This window comes from Onychostruthus taczanowskii, unplaced genomic scaffold, assembly GCF_017590055.1.
Source record: "Onychostruthus taczanowskii isolate IOZ18803 unplaced genomic scaffold, ASM1759005v1 scaffold46, whole genome shotgun sequence".
NCBI classification, from domain to species: domain Eukaryota; kingdom Metazoa; phylum Chordata; class Aves; order Passeriformes; family Passeridae; genus Onychostruthus; species Onychostruthus taczanowskii.
In genome coordinates this window covers 1,175,621-1,188,289 of record NW_024502125.1, presented here as the reverse complement: position 1 = coordinate 1,188,289, position 12,669 = coordinate 1,175,621, and the positions used below count along the sequence as shown (strand labels likewise).

General features: G+C 35.3%; 1 protein-coding gene across 3 annotated transcripts in view; it reads left to right on the top strand.

Moving 5' to 3' along the window:
• The window catches only part of PDE4D (phosphodiesterase 4D), a 309,694-nt gene that overhangs the window by 50,780 nt on the left and 246,245 nt on the right, over positions 1-12,669 (top strand). The window contains exons 1-2 of one of the 3 annotated variants that reach the window (XM_041414579.1): positions 10,273-10,842; positions 11,510-11,768. The exons of 1 other annotated variant lie outside the window; for it this stretch is intronic. In XM_041414579.1, the coding sequence (XP_041270513.1) occupies positions 11,722-11,768 (47 nt within the window). In that variant the 5' untranslated portion in view covers positions 10,273-10,842; positions 11,510-11,721. Of the gene's footprint in view, positions 1-10,272; positions 10,843-11,509; positions 11,769-12,669 lie in introns of those variants that run through there. One more of the 3 variants, XM_041414580.1, reaches the window with a different exon arrangement.

Below are 12,669 nucleotides of genomic sequence, written 5' to 3'. Positions count from 1 at the left end.
TGTATATTTAGGGGAATATAACTTTAAAATATATCGGTTTTCTTGACTAATCTTTTATTCTAATCTCTTAGATTTTGTCTACATTGTACTTGACATTTATACTGACATTGTTTTTATATCTGTATTTTTGAATAAATAGCAAAAGCAGTGTGATTACTATGGCCCAAACATAGCATGACAAGTAAGTGTTTATAGTTCAAGCAGTGCTACCCTGGCTTTCCATAATGTTAAAAAGTTTCCATGGTTCTCAGGGGTTATGTTGGCAAAGTACTGTAAAACAATCTATGTCATGAGAGCTTTCCAAATTTCCCAAGTGTTAATAGCCAGTACCAGAGGGCACGACTTTACAGACCTAATCTTCTGACTGGACTTTTTGATGTCTGCCTTTCTACCAGTGATATGTTCTTTTTTTCAGTCATCAAATGAAAAAAAAAAAAATCAAATATCAAATAGGTGTCTTATGTTTGCAGTAATAATTTAATTCTCAACTTCTCTTGACTAGATCTAAAATTTAGGATATAAATATAGGATATAGTCCAGTGCCTTGCCATTGATCTCCAGGGATCATGGGGAGCTAGGCCTAGATTTAACTGATCCTGCAAAGACTTCAAATATATGTCTGACTTAAAGTGTATGGATCCTATTGCATTTCACCATCTCATCTGACTAAAATAATTTGCAAAATGGAGGGATTTCTCTGAAGAATATTTCAGTAGACTGACAAGAGACAAGAGTCAGTAATTGAGCTGTCACCTAAAGTTGTTGTCTATCTGAGAAATACTCAATTTAGGAGTCTGTTCTTCAAACACTCTGGAAGCATATAGGAAAAAGAAGGTGTGTTTTTATGTTTTGTGTGCTTCCTAAAAGCAGCAGTTTCTAAGCATTATACTTTTATCAGGCTGCGGGATATTGTGAGGGAAGACTTCCTTTTCTCCCAAATATATTTGAGGAAATAATTGGTGAGGTTTCAGAACTTCTCAGTTTGTTCACAATTGCACAGTTAGTGGTTAACACCATGGATGGTATTGGGGTATTCAGCAGTTTTAGCGATGTAAATGCAATAGGAGTTGGACTTCAAACTTTAGAAAGGCTGCTCTAATCTCATGCAAATTTGTACTTCAGTCTACAAATCAGAGAGGTTTGCTACTTAGATTGTCACATGTTTGCTCTTTATTGTACTCCTTTAAATAATAAATTAAAAAGAAACTAAGAATGGCTTTGTATACAGGGAATATTGGCCCATTTTCATCTTACAAATCTCATTAAGTACTTTATAATCAGCTTATTATTCTGCTTCTGTTAAGAATGTTTTAGTCCACTTCTCTATGTAATGAATAATAATTTCCCTCTGTTTTCTGCTTATTTTAGGATGACAAACTTTTGAGATAAAGTTCTTGTATTTTTCTATGTTTCTTAGTAACCCTAAGCATCTGTGGGTTCTATATAGCTATAAAATACTATTCTATGATTAAATACTTGTCCATAGCTACATCACAGAGAATTTCTTAATATTATAAAAAAGTCCTGTTTTTTTTTTTTTTTTTCTATAATATTTAGCTGGGAAACAGAACTCCTATCTGAATTAGCTTTTCTTTGGGCACTCAGCAACTTAAATGATGTGTTAATTCTTAAACAGCTTTCATGTAAGAAGTTCACTCTGGCTCCAATGTCTCTTCAAGTGTGAGTTTTAGTTCTCATACTCTAATTCAAGTTATAAATTTATGTATCTTTGTCAGAATACAAGTTGCCACTTAATACTAGAAATTGCCAGAAATAGAAGACACAATCACAAATTTACCTTTTGGCCACATCTGACAAAAAGGAAAAAAATGTACTTGTGTACAAAAGGCAATTTACGTGATAATTCCTGTCTAAAGAATTATTTATCAGTACCTGTGTGTAAAGGTGGGTGGACAGCATTACATATTTGTACATGGAGGATGATCTTCAGACCCCTGGAGGCTGTTGAACTGGTTCTAGAGACATATGGGAACAGCAGTTAGACAGTAAAAAAGTGTCAGCTTGCAGAAGTTAGGTCTTTGGGATTTGTATATCCACTGGTAGGGGCAGGAGATTACAGTTTGATGAATTGAAGCTAATACTGAACATAAAAAGGAAGAGGTTCCATATAGATAAAAAAGTGTGTTGAGTAAATATTTCCTGGAAATCAGTACCAGGAATTACGATATTATGAGAAACTTAAGAACTTCTCATGTTTGTGTTGCATAGAAAAGTCTGTAAAAAATGGTAAGGGCTGAATAGTGTGACAAGATAAATCCAATCAATTTCTTTGTCAATATTCAATGAATGAACAGAAAGCAGAAGGTGCATAGTGTTAATACAGAAAATTATTTTAAGCATCAAGACAGGCATGATAGATAATAAGAACAAAGGTATTTACATATAAATTACTACAATTTATCTGCAAACAAATCTCATGCAATAATACTCTTAAGTTAAGGGAACTGGATGACCTTTGTTCAAGAACTTCGAAAGAACTGGTACAGGAAATCTCACTTTTGTAGGGATTGCTAATAAGATTTTAAAATCAGGAACAGAACAATATTAAACATGTTACTTGTATTTTACGATATCAGCAGTGACCTAGACAGGTACACAGCCTTTTTCATTTAAGAAAGAAAAAGAACAAAAGTTTTGAAGAATTTTGAAGGGTTATTAGTCTTCAAGACAAATATAAAATGGATAAAATTGTTATGTATTTACTAAATTAATTTGCTCTCTGCAACCTTGTTTTTCAGACAAAATTGTAGATGGACTCATAGAGGTGATCTTTGCTATAATGTTACTTGGAAAATTGCTATTTAAAATAGAAAACACGAGTATAAGGAAGGAATTTTAAGACAGATTAGGAGGTAGTAGCAGAAGAAAAAAAGGACTGTAAGAAGGTAATATTATCTCTTTGGTAAAATGGTACTACAGTTCAAATATTTCACTTAGTACTTTTGTTCAGGGAGTGCACTATGACATTTTCATATGACTCAGTGTTAGGAAACTACCACTACAGAGAGGAATCAGATTACAGGATCTTGCAGTAGTTCAGTAGGAGGGAATGTAAAGCTTACATGTTTGATGTTCTGACATTTTTTGAAACTATGAAAGAAAATAGAAAGTCTATTGATGACAATGAGCATAGGCTGACCACAACTGAAAAGCAAGTTCAGTGACTCACTACTTATATTACTTTCATAATTGCTAACTTTTTTATTACATGATCTCAATGTTGAAATGGTTTGATTTTGCAAGGCATGAAGGTTTTGACGTAATACATTTATTACTGACTAAGTTACCAACAGGCAGAAATTATTTGCTTATAAATAAAATTAAAAGCAACAAGAGCAAGGCAACTCAAATAAATCAAATAAAAAAAGATTTTAATTCATTAATGTACATTACCTCTCAAATATTCAACTTCATATTCCCATTTCAGAAAGAAATTTTAGTAAGATGGGTCATTTTTGGTTTTTTTTTCCTCAGAAAAGTTATATCAAAGGTTGCAATTTGATAGAAAGCTGGAAGATCTGATTTATTTATTATTAAAATAATAATAAAATAACAAAATTCATTAAGGCATCTGAAAAAGTTTTAGGAATCCTCACACAGAAAATCTTCATTTTCATTTCCTAAAAGGAAAAGAATTGAAGTATGTCCATTTCCATCTGAAAAATAACATGAGAAATTTTTGATGATTAAACAGCTCCAGACAAAATAGAATGATTTTAATGGGTCATTAATGATTCTAGTGAGTTATCTACAGCTTAGATCTTCAAGAAGCTTTTTTGAGATTATTAAGAAGATTATTCAGATGTCTAAACCGTATTATAAATCATAAATTGAAATTTAGTTAATTGAACTGTTTATTTGACATCAGAAAAGCATACTTGATATAAATATAAGATATATTAGGAGAAATGGGATTTCAGTAAAAAATATCTCAAAACATTGTCCTGTGTTTTACATGTGCCCATTCTACTGCTTTTCCTTCCCATCCCAGAAAAGAAACTACCTAGACAGGAAAGTGAGAAAATAAAGTATGTCTAAGTAAGATTCCATGAGAATTGTCAAGAAAAATCCTTTTTCTCTGTTTCTTGTAAATCATAATTGAATTGTTCAATTCAGTTAGTTATAATTCCTTTTACAAAATATACTTATGTTCAGAATAATATATCATGCTTGGTAATATAGGAAGAAGCCATCTTCACTAAGCTAATGTGCAACTGAGTAGTGAATGTAATGCAAACATTACCAGATATGGTAAAAAAATATCAAGCAAAAAGTATTACCGAGTAAAATTTCATCCTACCTTGTCATTTAAGATACAAGTATTCTGAACAATATTCTATTTGAAATGCAGTTGACCAGAATAATGCACAATAATCTTCATATTATAGAACAGGTCAGGAATATTTGCTGGATGTCTATTTAATCTGACTTCAATTTGCTAACATAACATAAATAAAAAAACTGTCATCATTTTCTCATTGTTTCCATTTTATAGTTGTGAAACATACAATTTGTTTTCTTGAATAACTGCTGCCAAACTGTCTTTGGGAATTTCAGTCATATCTAATATTTTCACTGAGGTAAAATTTTTAAATTTGTGGTTACTGGAGGAAGTCTCTTCCTGTTTCACAGCAGACATGCATCTGAACTGGGTGTGTGTTACCTGGCCCATATTCCATAGCAGTAACATGATTCCTTACAGAGAGCTCAAGCTTTGCTTCTGGCCAAAAATAAGAGAGCTAGGACATGGGAGGCAAAATAACTTGATAAACATGAGTCTGAACTGTCACTTATTTTAATATTTTAAGTCTGTTTTCTGTCAGCAAACTAGAATACTTGCTTCTTTTTTGCTTTTTTTTTAAGGCAAAGAAGATTCGTTGGTTAGTCAGTGGCTAAGAAAAAGGATACAAAGGGAAAAGAGAGAACAATAATCTGCACCTCTTAATTTATGTTTCTTTTGCATGGATGTAAAGTTTCTGTTTATATTTCTGGAATGATCTTTAAGTCATCTGGACCCCGTCTTCTGCAATAGTAAGATACAAGTTTTTGAGCAAAACCAGTGGTGCTTAATCTAGGGAGGTGTGTTGCTATGAAGGACATTTATTTTTCGTCAGGTGTCACCAACCAGTGGTATTCAGGACAGAATCTCTTTATCTCTTCAAATGAGATCAAAATTTAGTTTAATCTCCTTGAGATACCCTGGCATTCTTTTCCACACCACTCCTTCTATGCCAGTTTAAATCTATGGAGCCTTAAGGATCTTTTTATATCAGTTATAAGACATAAATGGCACAACAAAAGTATAACAACAACTGATGCTTACTAAATGAGATGAGGAAAAATAACTATTTTTTATACCACTAAGAAGATTTTACATTTTAAAATGAGATTACCTGAAAAAATCTCCTGCTCTAGTTGAAGGGAAAAGAGAGAGACACAGAACAAGCTAAGAATTTAATAGAAGACACATAAAATATTCATTTTTCAAAGTTTTTGACCTGAAGATTCTTTGGACTTCAAAAAGGGCTGGAACTTGGATGGAGAATGTTCTGCTCAGATTACATTTATAGTTCAGCACATCATTTTCAGAACAAAAATATATTTGATAACTAAGCTCTTTTTGTTCTTAAAGGATAGCCGCAAGCTCTTAGCAACATTACCTAACTCATGATTGTTGTTCAAAACTGAACTATATGTTTTTTGAAGTTTTGTCTTTTAGTAGTCATTTCAATGCATTAATTATGACTCTAAGCTCTCAAGCCCTCGGGGCAAGTTATGTGATGTGGGTTATTTCCCCACTGCATAGTGCTCATTTAGACCTCTCTGAGTACAGGAAACAAATTTTCTGTCATTTTTCAGTTCAAAGTGTCTGAAATCATGTGAGACTCTGTCAGACCTCAGTGGGGTGAGGTTCCTATAGCATGACACCAAATGCATGTGGCTTGTCTTATGATTCATCATGAAAATATCGGAGGGTGGAAGGTCTTTAGGGATTTAAGAAGACTGTATAGGGAGAATAAACTTCTTTTATCTGGACTGCTTGTAGCAAGTGCTTCTAAGTTGCATAGGTTTTTCTTTCTGAAGATGAACTTTCCTTACTCCAGGTAAGGGAAGGGAGTCCAATAGAGAGCTAATTTACTTGCAGGGCAGATGACAGAGGAAGAACACAGGACAGAATCCTAAGTTTCTTGTCCTCACATACACTCATATAACACTTGTTTGTGAGTGAAGAAGTCTAAAATGTGTTAAGGAGCTCACTGGGTTTATCTGCTCACTCTGGTGAGCATTCTGATGAGATGAACTTGTGCCTTTACTTTCTATGCTAGTATTACTGAAGACAACTTGTTGAGACCTAAAAAGTTGTATGACTAAAGATCTATCATTTGGATTATTTCCTTCAACTATGTGCAGTGGGATACATTTCCTACCATTTCATTAAGCACACTGATATTTTAATCGATGTGGTCTTCATGGAAAGTTTGTAAATAATGATGCCATCTAAACACTCAAAATACAGAAATTAATCCCAAATGTGGACATTTTTCACATCCATGTGTTATATTTCCATAATATTGCAGATCCTAATATATGGCATATATTAGGATTTAGATGAGTGCTAATTTTTCTGTTTTAAATAATCTCTTTACCTTTTATTTTTTCTTAAAAATTCTATTCTTTTTAATTTTTTAATAAAAATATTATTTCAGCCGTCTTTCCAAAGCTTGAAATAACCGTCTACACTGCTCAGTTATGTTAGTGATGTATTTATTGCAGGCACTGGAGTTGATCTCCAGTATTGTTCTGATTTTTTAAGATTTTCTAAACTTTTTGATGTTTATATTCTTGTAACAAAATTTCTCACACACTTTTTGCAAAACTTTTTGTTTTGCGTTCTTTTATGGAAGAAGAGAAATTTGATAGACTCTTGGTTTGTCCAGTGTCATTGGAGAGGTGACACTTTCACCTTCCAATCCACTGTCACTTTCAGAAATCTATAAATGTTAGAGTCAAAAAATAAACTACCCTTTTTACCTCGAGAACAACAATGTGTTTGTGTTGTGTATTTTCAGATCTGATAGTGACACTCCAGAAACTTTTATTTTTAGTGGTAGCATATTTCATATTTCAGGCTCCACAACCATTTTTTACTTGGAGGGCATTTTGAAACTTTCTATGGAACTAAAAAGTTTGATGAGGTTTTTGGGTTTTTTTTTGATACTTATCCAGAATCTACTGGTTTAAGTCACCAGCTCATTTTGCATAGCCTTAAAAAATATGCTATTGGTCATTATTACGATTTAGCAATGACACTGATGAAATTTATCTGAACACATATTAGGAGATTGTTTTTCAGCATTGCTTTAAGAATTATTGTTACCTTTCCAGATACAGGTATGGGCGTTTGTACTACTGTATTTTAAGCAAAATATTTTATATTTTTTTTTTTCCCCCATTTTATGACTATTGAAAGATGCAGCAAATTAAACTGATATCTTTGGAAAATTTGGACTCAATCTAGGCATACAAATGTTAGTCCTATATGCCTCTGGTGCAGTTTTCTTGCCAGGATGTGTACATCTGTATGATGTAATTTCGTTGGTTTTGTTGAGTTTTGTAATAAAAATCTAACACTGGTGGAACAGTCCTTAACTCTCTTAGTACTGTCATAATTTAGAAAAGTATGCAGTGATAGGACATTGGATACAAGGTTCTAAAATAAAAGACAGTTGATTCAGAATAGGTGCAGGAAAGAAATTTCTTACAATGTAAAATACTGCAACAGATTCCCCAGAGAGCTGGTAGATGACCCACCCCTGGAAACATTCAAGGTCAGGTTGGACAGGGCTCTAAAAAACCTGATCTAGTTGAAGATGTCCCTGTCATTGCAGGAGGTAAGGACTAAATGACCTTTAAATATGCCTTCCAACCCAAACCATTCTATGCAGGAAAATGGGCAGAAATGTTACAAGGGAAATTTCCTCTGGTGTATGCTAGTGCATTTGCATCTATGAGAGGAGCAAAGAAAATATTCTAGAGGATTTCAATTTAACAGCCATAGACCTTAGTCAATTTTTAAGTGAATTTTCTGGTATGGCTAGTAATTGAAAATCTGAGTGGTGTGGGAGGAAGACTGCATGGAAATGGAGATGCAAATAATCCTCTCTTTGGTTTATCTTCTCCAAAACAACAGAATGGAAAGGTGTTTGCAACTCTGCAGTGTTAATAATAAGGTTAATAGGACATATTCTTTAATCCTCCCTCTTTAGATATTTCACTGGGCAACAAGAACTGAAAGATTCCCAAGACTCTTAAGAGAGAGCAAGAGGATAGACCCTCACTCTGTAGTTCAATTCAACTATTATTAGAAGTGAGAAATGGTTCCAGATAATCCGGTTCCTACTACAAATATACTTTTTCTGGACTAATTCAGTGGAAAATAGTCAAGACGTCTTTGTATAATGACTGGAGTCTAGGGCTCCTCCACATCAGGGAAGAGTCATAATCACTTGTAGATTCCTGTTTGCATCTATGTTACCTACCCTCCAACTTCTTCATGCCTAGCTGAGATTCTGCTTGAATGAGGAAGACGGACTCACTGTCGTATAGCTTAAATTCTAGTAGTTAGAGCATTCTTCTGGTAAACAAGGAATCAGATGAAAATCTGCTTCCAATTTTGTTTGTTTGTTGTTTTTTGTTGTTGTTGCTTTTGATTTGTTGTTGTTCTTTTGGGTTTTTTAGGTTTTTTTTTTAAATGCAGAGTGGTTGGCAAGTTATTATGGGCTTGAACACGAAGAATTTCACAAGCCAACCTATTTTACTGGGAAAAGTCTCTAGCTTTAATTTATCCCTGCTCTGGAAAGCCCATATATTTTGCACTCCATTTTGCTGGTGAGTTCTTTAACTGGTTTGTAATACTGTATAGTAACTTTATATACGCCCACACTCCTTCTGCAACTCTGCTTCTGAATGAAATTAGCTGAGTCAATTGGTGCTATGGTTTGTGCTGAACTTAGCACTAAAGAAAAACAGAGAAATTGTAACACATATGCAGAATAGACTCATTCACAGATTTCAAATGTTATAAGTGACAGGTCAGTGCTGACAAGCTATTTCTCAAGATAGTACAAGTCACTATGTAAGTCTAGTATTGAAAATGTCAGCGCCTATGAGTGATCGGGCAAGCATGCAGTGAGATAAGTGCAATATGAAATAGTAATGATGGTGCAGATTTGTGTATCATTTGCTACAGTTAATATTACATAATAAGTTCATCTAGCTTAGAGAAAGCACTAGATAACTGGGATAGGATTTTTTTTTTCATATTCAGATTAATCACACAATGTTGTAGCTTTTAGAGTTTAGCTTATATTCTCTTTAAATGTCTCTGGTAAAAATTCCCAAACTAATTGGAGGTGTGGTATAGGGCTGCTTTTTACATAAAGCATGAACATAACATAGTTATAGCAGCTTACCTGGTCCCTTAAAAGTCATACTAAATATTTATCTTTACTGAATAATTATATATTTTGTTTTGTAGCATCTTTGTGAAAAATGCTAACTTTCATTCTCATTATTTCTAATTCTCAGAGTATGCTTTCTGTCATGGTTGTACTTGTTGTACTTAAATGACAAAAAAAAAAAAAAAAGTCACCTGTATAGAGTAGTAGAACATAAGTTATGCTAGAGCCCCTTTAAATTTTGTAATCTGTTGTACTTTTGTGCTCTGTCTTCAAATAGTTAGTGGTATCAGTAATACACAAATATTGAGTAATTTAAAAATGTGTGTGGCAGTGTAGGCTCCCTTTTTATTACTGAATTGAAATAAATGCCATTTCACTGTCAATACACTGTGACATTCAAGTACTTTAATATTTTATTCTTTCTTCAGAGTGGCATCAACTCGACTAGGGCTAATTTCGGGTATTGTAGAATAGGGTTGTGACAAGCATCAGAAATGATCTTAAGGAAATAGGATCTATACAAATGTGACGTGCAATAGCTTATCATGTTACTCCCAAGTTCACCCACACCCTAATCAAATACAAAGTCTTATCACACGTTTTAATGTCATTGAGGTTGCAGCTGGCTTCCATACTGCAGGATTTCCTGTCCAAAAGGGCAATGGGTCGTTAGAAGTTTAAGAAGCCTTAGTACAGTGTAAACCATTTAGAAGAATGGCAAGCAAACAATGTATGCCCTGGGTATCCTGAAGTATAAAAGTCTAGGAATCTTTTACATCTCAGTACAGATCAACATGGTGAACTCTGCTTCCTGCGCGTCTCTTTTCCTGCAGATTTTTGCACTTCCATGCAAAATTTTCAGTGCTTTCTGTCGTCCTGGAGGCACGGACCGTCCTAAGGAAGGCTCTTCCGCTAGTGCCCCGTCCTTCCCCTCCATCCCGGGCGGGTGGGAGAGGCAGGGCAGGTTGCGCGGTGCCGGGAGAACCCACCTAGAGGGCCCCCTTGACGCCAGCACAGTCTCTGCCAGGCAGAGCCCTCTCCGCAGCCGAGCCCAGTCTGCTGCAGGACCAGTGCCACGCAGCCCGACACTGTCCGGGGCTGCCGCGGCTGCTGCTGCTGCTGCTGCTGCTGCTGCTGCTGCTGCTGGGCGAGGAGACCAGCAGCCCGAGGGCAGGCTGGAAATTCTGGTCCGGGAAAGGGAAGTGTGAGCCTGTTGACTCTGCATTGCTTCAAAATAGATGCCGTCTCTGTAGCCTGGGCTTAAGAATCTTCCCGAGGATGTTTGCCAGAGCGTAAGAAGTGATAACTACTGTCTGGGAGCTGAATTGGGAAAAAAGGACAGCAGAGAAAGAATGCTTAGGTAACATGGGACTTATAGCTTTGCTTTCGTTTTGCAACGTACAAATTGATGCACGTGGGTTTATATACAGTATAATATCAAAACAGAACTAGACTCTGCAGTGAGAGTCAATAGCTTAGTCATTTCACTTAAAGGGAGCAGGCAGCCTTATTACGGGGTTAGACAGCAAAAATTAATTTGATCATGACATGATCATATCCCTTGATGGTATCTAACTGTAGTCCTGTCCTATGTAGTGGAAAAAACATACTTCCTTCCTTCTTTCTTAGCTGAAAAAAAAGAAACAAAGTCACAGTATCAAATTCAGAAAGAAGTTTGGGATTGTTGTACAAGGCTATTAAACATCCTTCTGTTCCCCAGGCTCGTAAGAAAGGAAAACTGCATTAAATTGATCATTGATGAATATGTGTCTAAGAAAGAAGAAAAAGCAGTATTCATTTCTGAACATGGCAAAGCAGTCTGAAGTTACACATCTCTCCCTAAACACTGATTTGGCACAGATGGCAAGAAACTATCTTTTAACTAACCTTTTCCAACTGTCCAAAATGCTGCATATGAAGATGCTTTAATTCACAGTCAAAGCACTTGGATTTTTATCAAGGCAAACTGTTGGCATTGTCAGAACAGTTTCTGTATACTGATTAGTTTAATGTTTTTTTTAAAATAGCAAGTGATGCATAAATGGATGGACGTGTACCTAGAAAACCCTGTGAGAAGTCTTTCACTGGATCCTGGGAATTTTTATTTTTGTGGATTACAGTAATTGCAATAATCCCTGCTGTTGACTGCTCATGCAGTTGTTCTGGCATGCATCTATGAATACCATAACAGATAAATCAGTCTGACAAGGAAAACACTAATGTTGGAAGACCTGTGAACATGATGCATGTGAATAATTTCCCCTTTAGGAGGCATTCATGGATATGGTGAGTAATCAATACACATTATAGACTGTTAAACTCAAAATGCTTGTTTGCAAAATACTGTGACAACTACCAGATGCTATGTTTTTACATAAATAAATGTCAAGTGAGGACTAACAGAGCTACGAGAAAAATGAAAATCAGACAGAGAGAGTAGTGATGAAGTAATATGAGTTTAGCACTTCTTCATATTTGCAAAACAGGCAAGTCATAGAAATGGTATTTTTATGGTCATGTTTTCTTACATAAGTATTTTGAGCAAGGTGATGTATTTTCTTCCTGTATCAAAGGAACAGTTCTTTCTTAGCCTGATTTGAAGAACATAATGAAGGCATATTTTTCTTCTATGGTTGGTTTGTCCTAGAACTTATTTATTTATATACTTTCAAGTGACCTGAAAAAAAATGCTCATTCATACGGCAATTCAGTAATCATTTATTAAAGATATGCGTAAATGCTGTAGAATGTTTTTGTATGGGAGGTTCTCAAATGTGGCCGTCTGAAAGACAATCATATAGCATTAAAATCCCTTTATCATCATTAAAACATCTGTTTCCTCTTTGAATCACAGGCATGTATAGTTCTTCCTGACTGAAAATCTTTCTACTTGCCTTGCAATACAGTGCAGTCAACTTGCTTATAAATTCTACCAGTGGTTGTTGCGTCATGTCTTCCTCCTGATGCTGGAATTAGTGTCTTGGTTAGTGCTTAATGAAGATTGTTAGCTAAGGCAAAAATACTTCCCCATAAAACTTTTGCCCTTCGGGTAAATACTAAGTCTTTCAGAACACTGGCAGCAAACCCATTTTGGAAGCTAAGAAGCAAACCAGCCCAGCAGAGGCAGGCCGGCAGAGGGGCGGCCGCGGTGCCGCGCGCGGCGGAACGCGGGCCGGGCCGGGCCGGG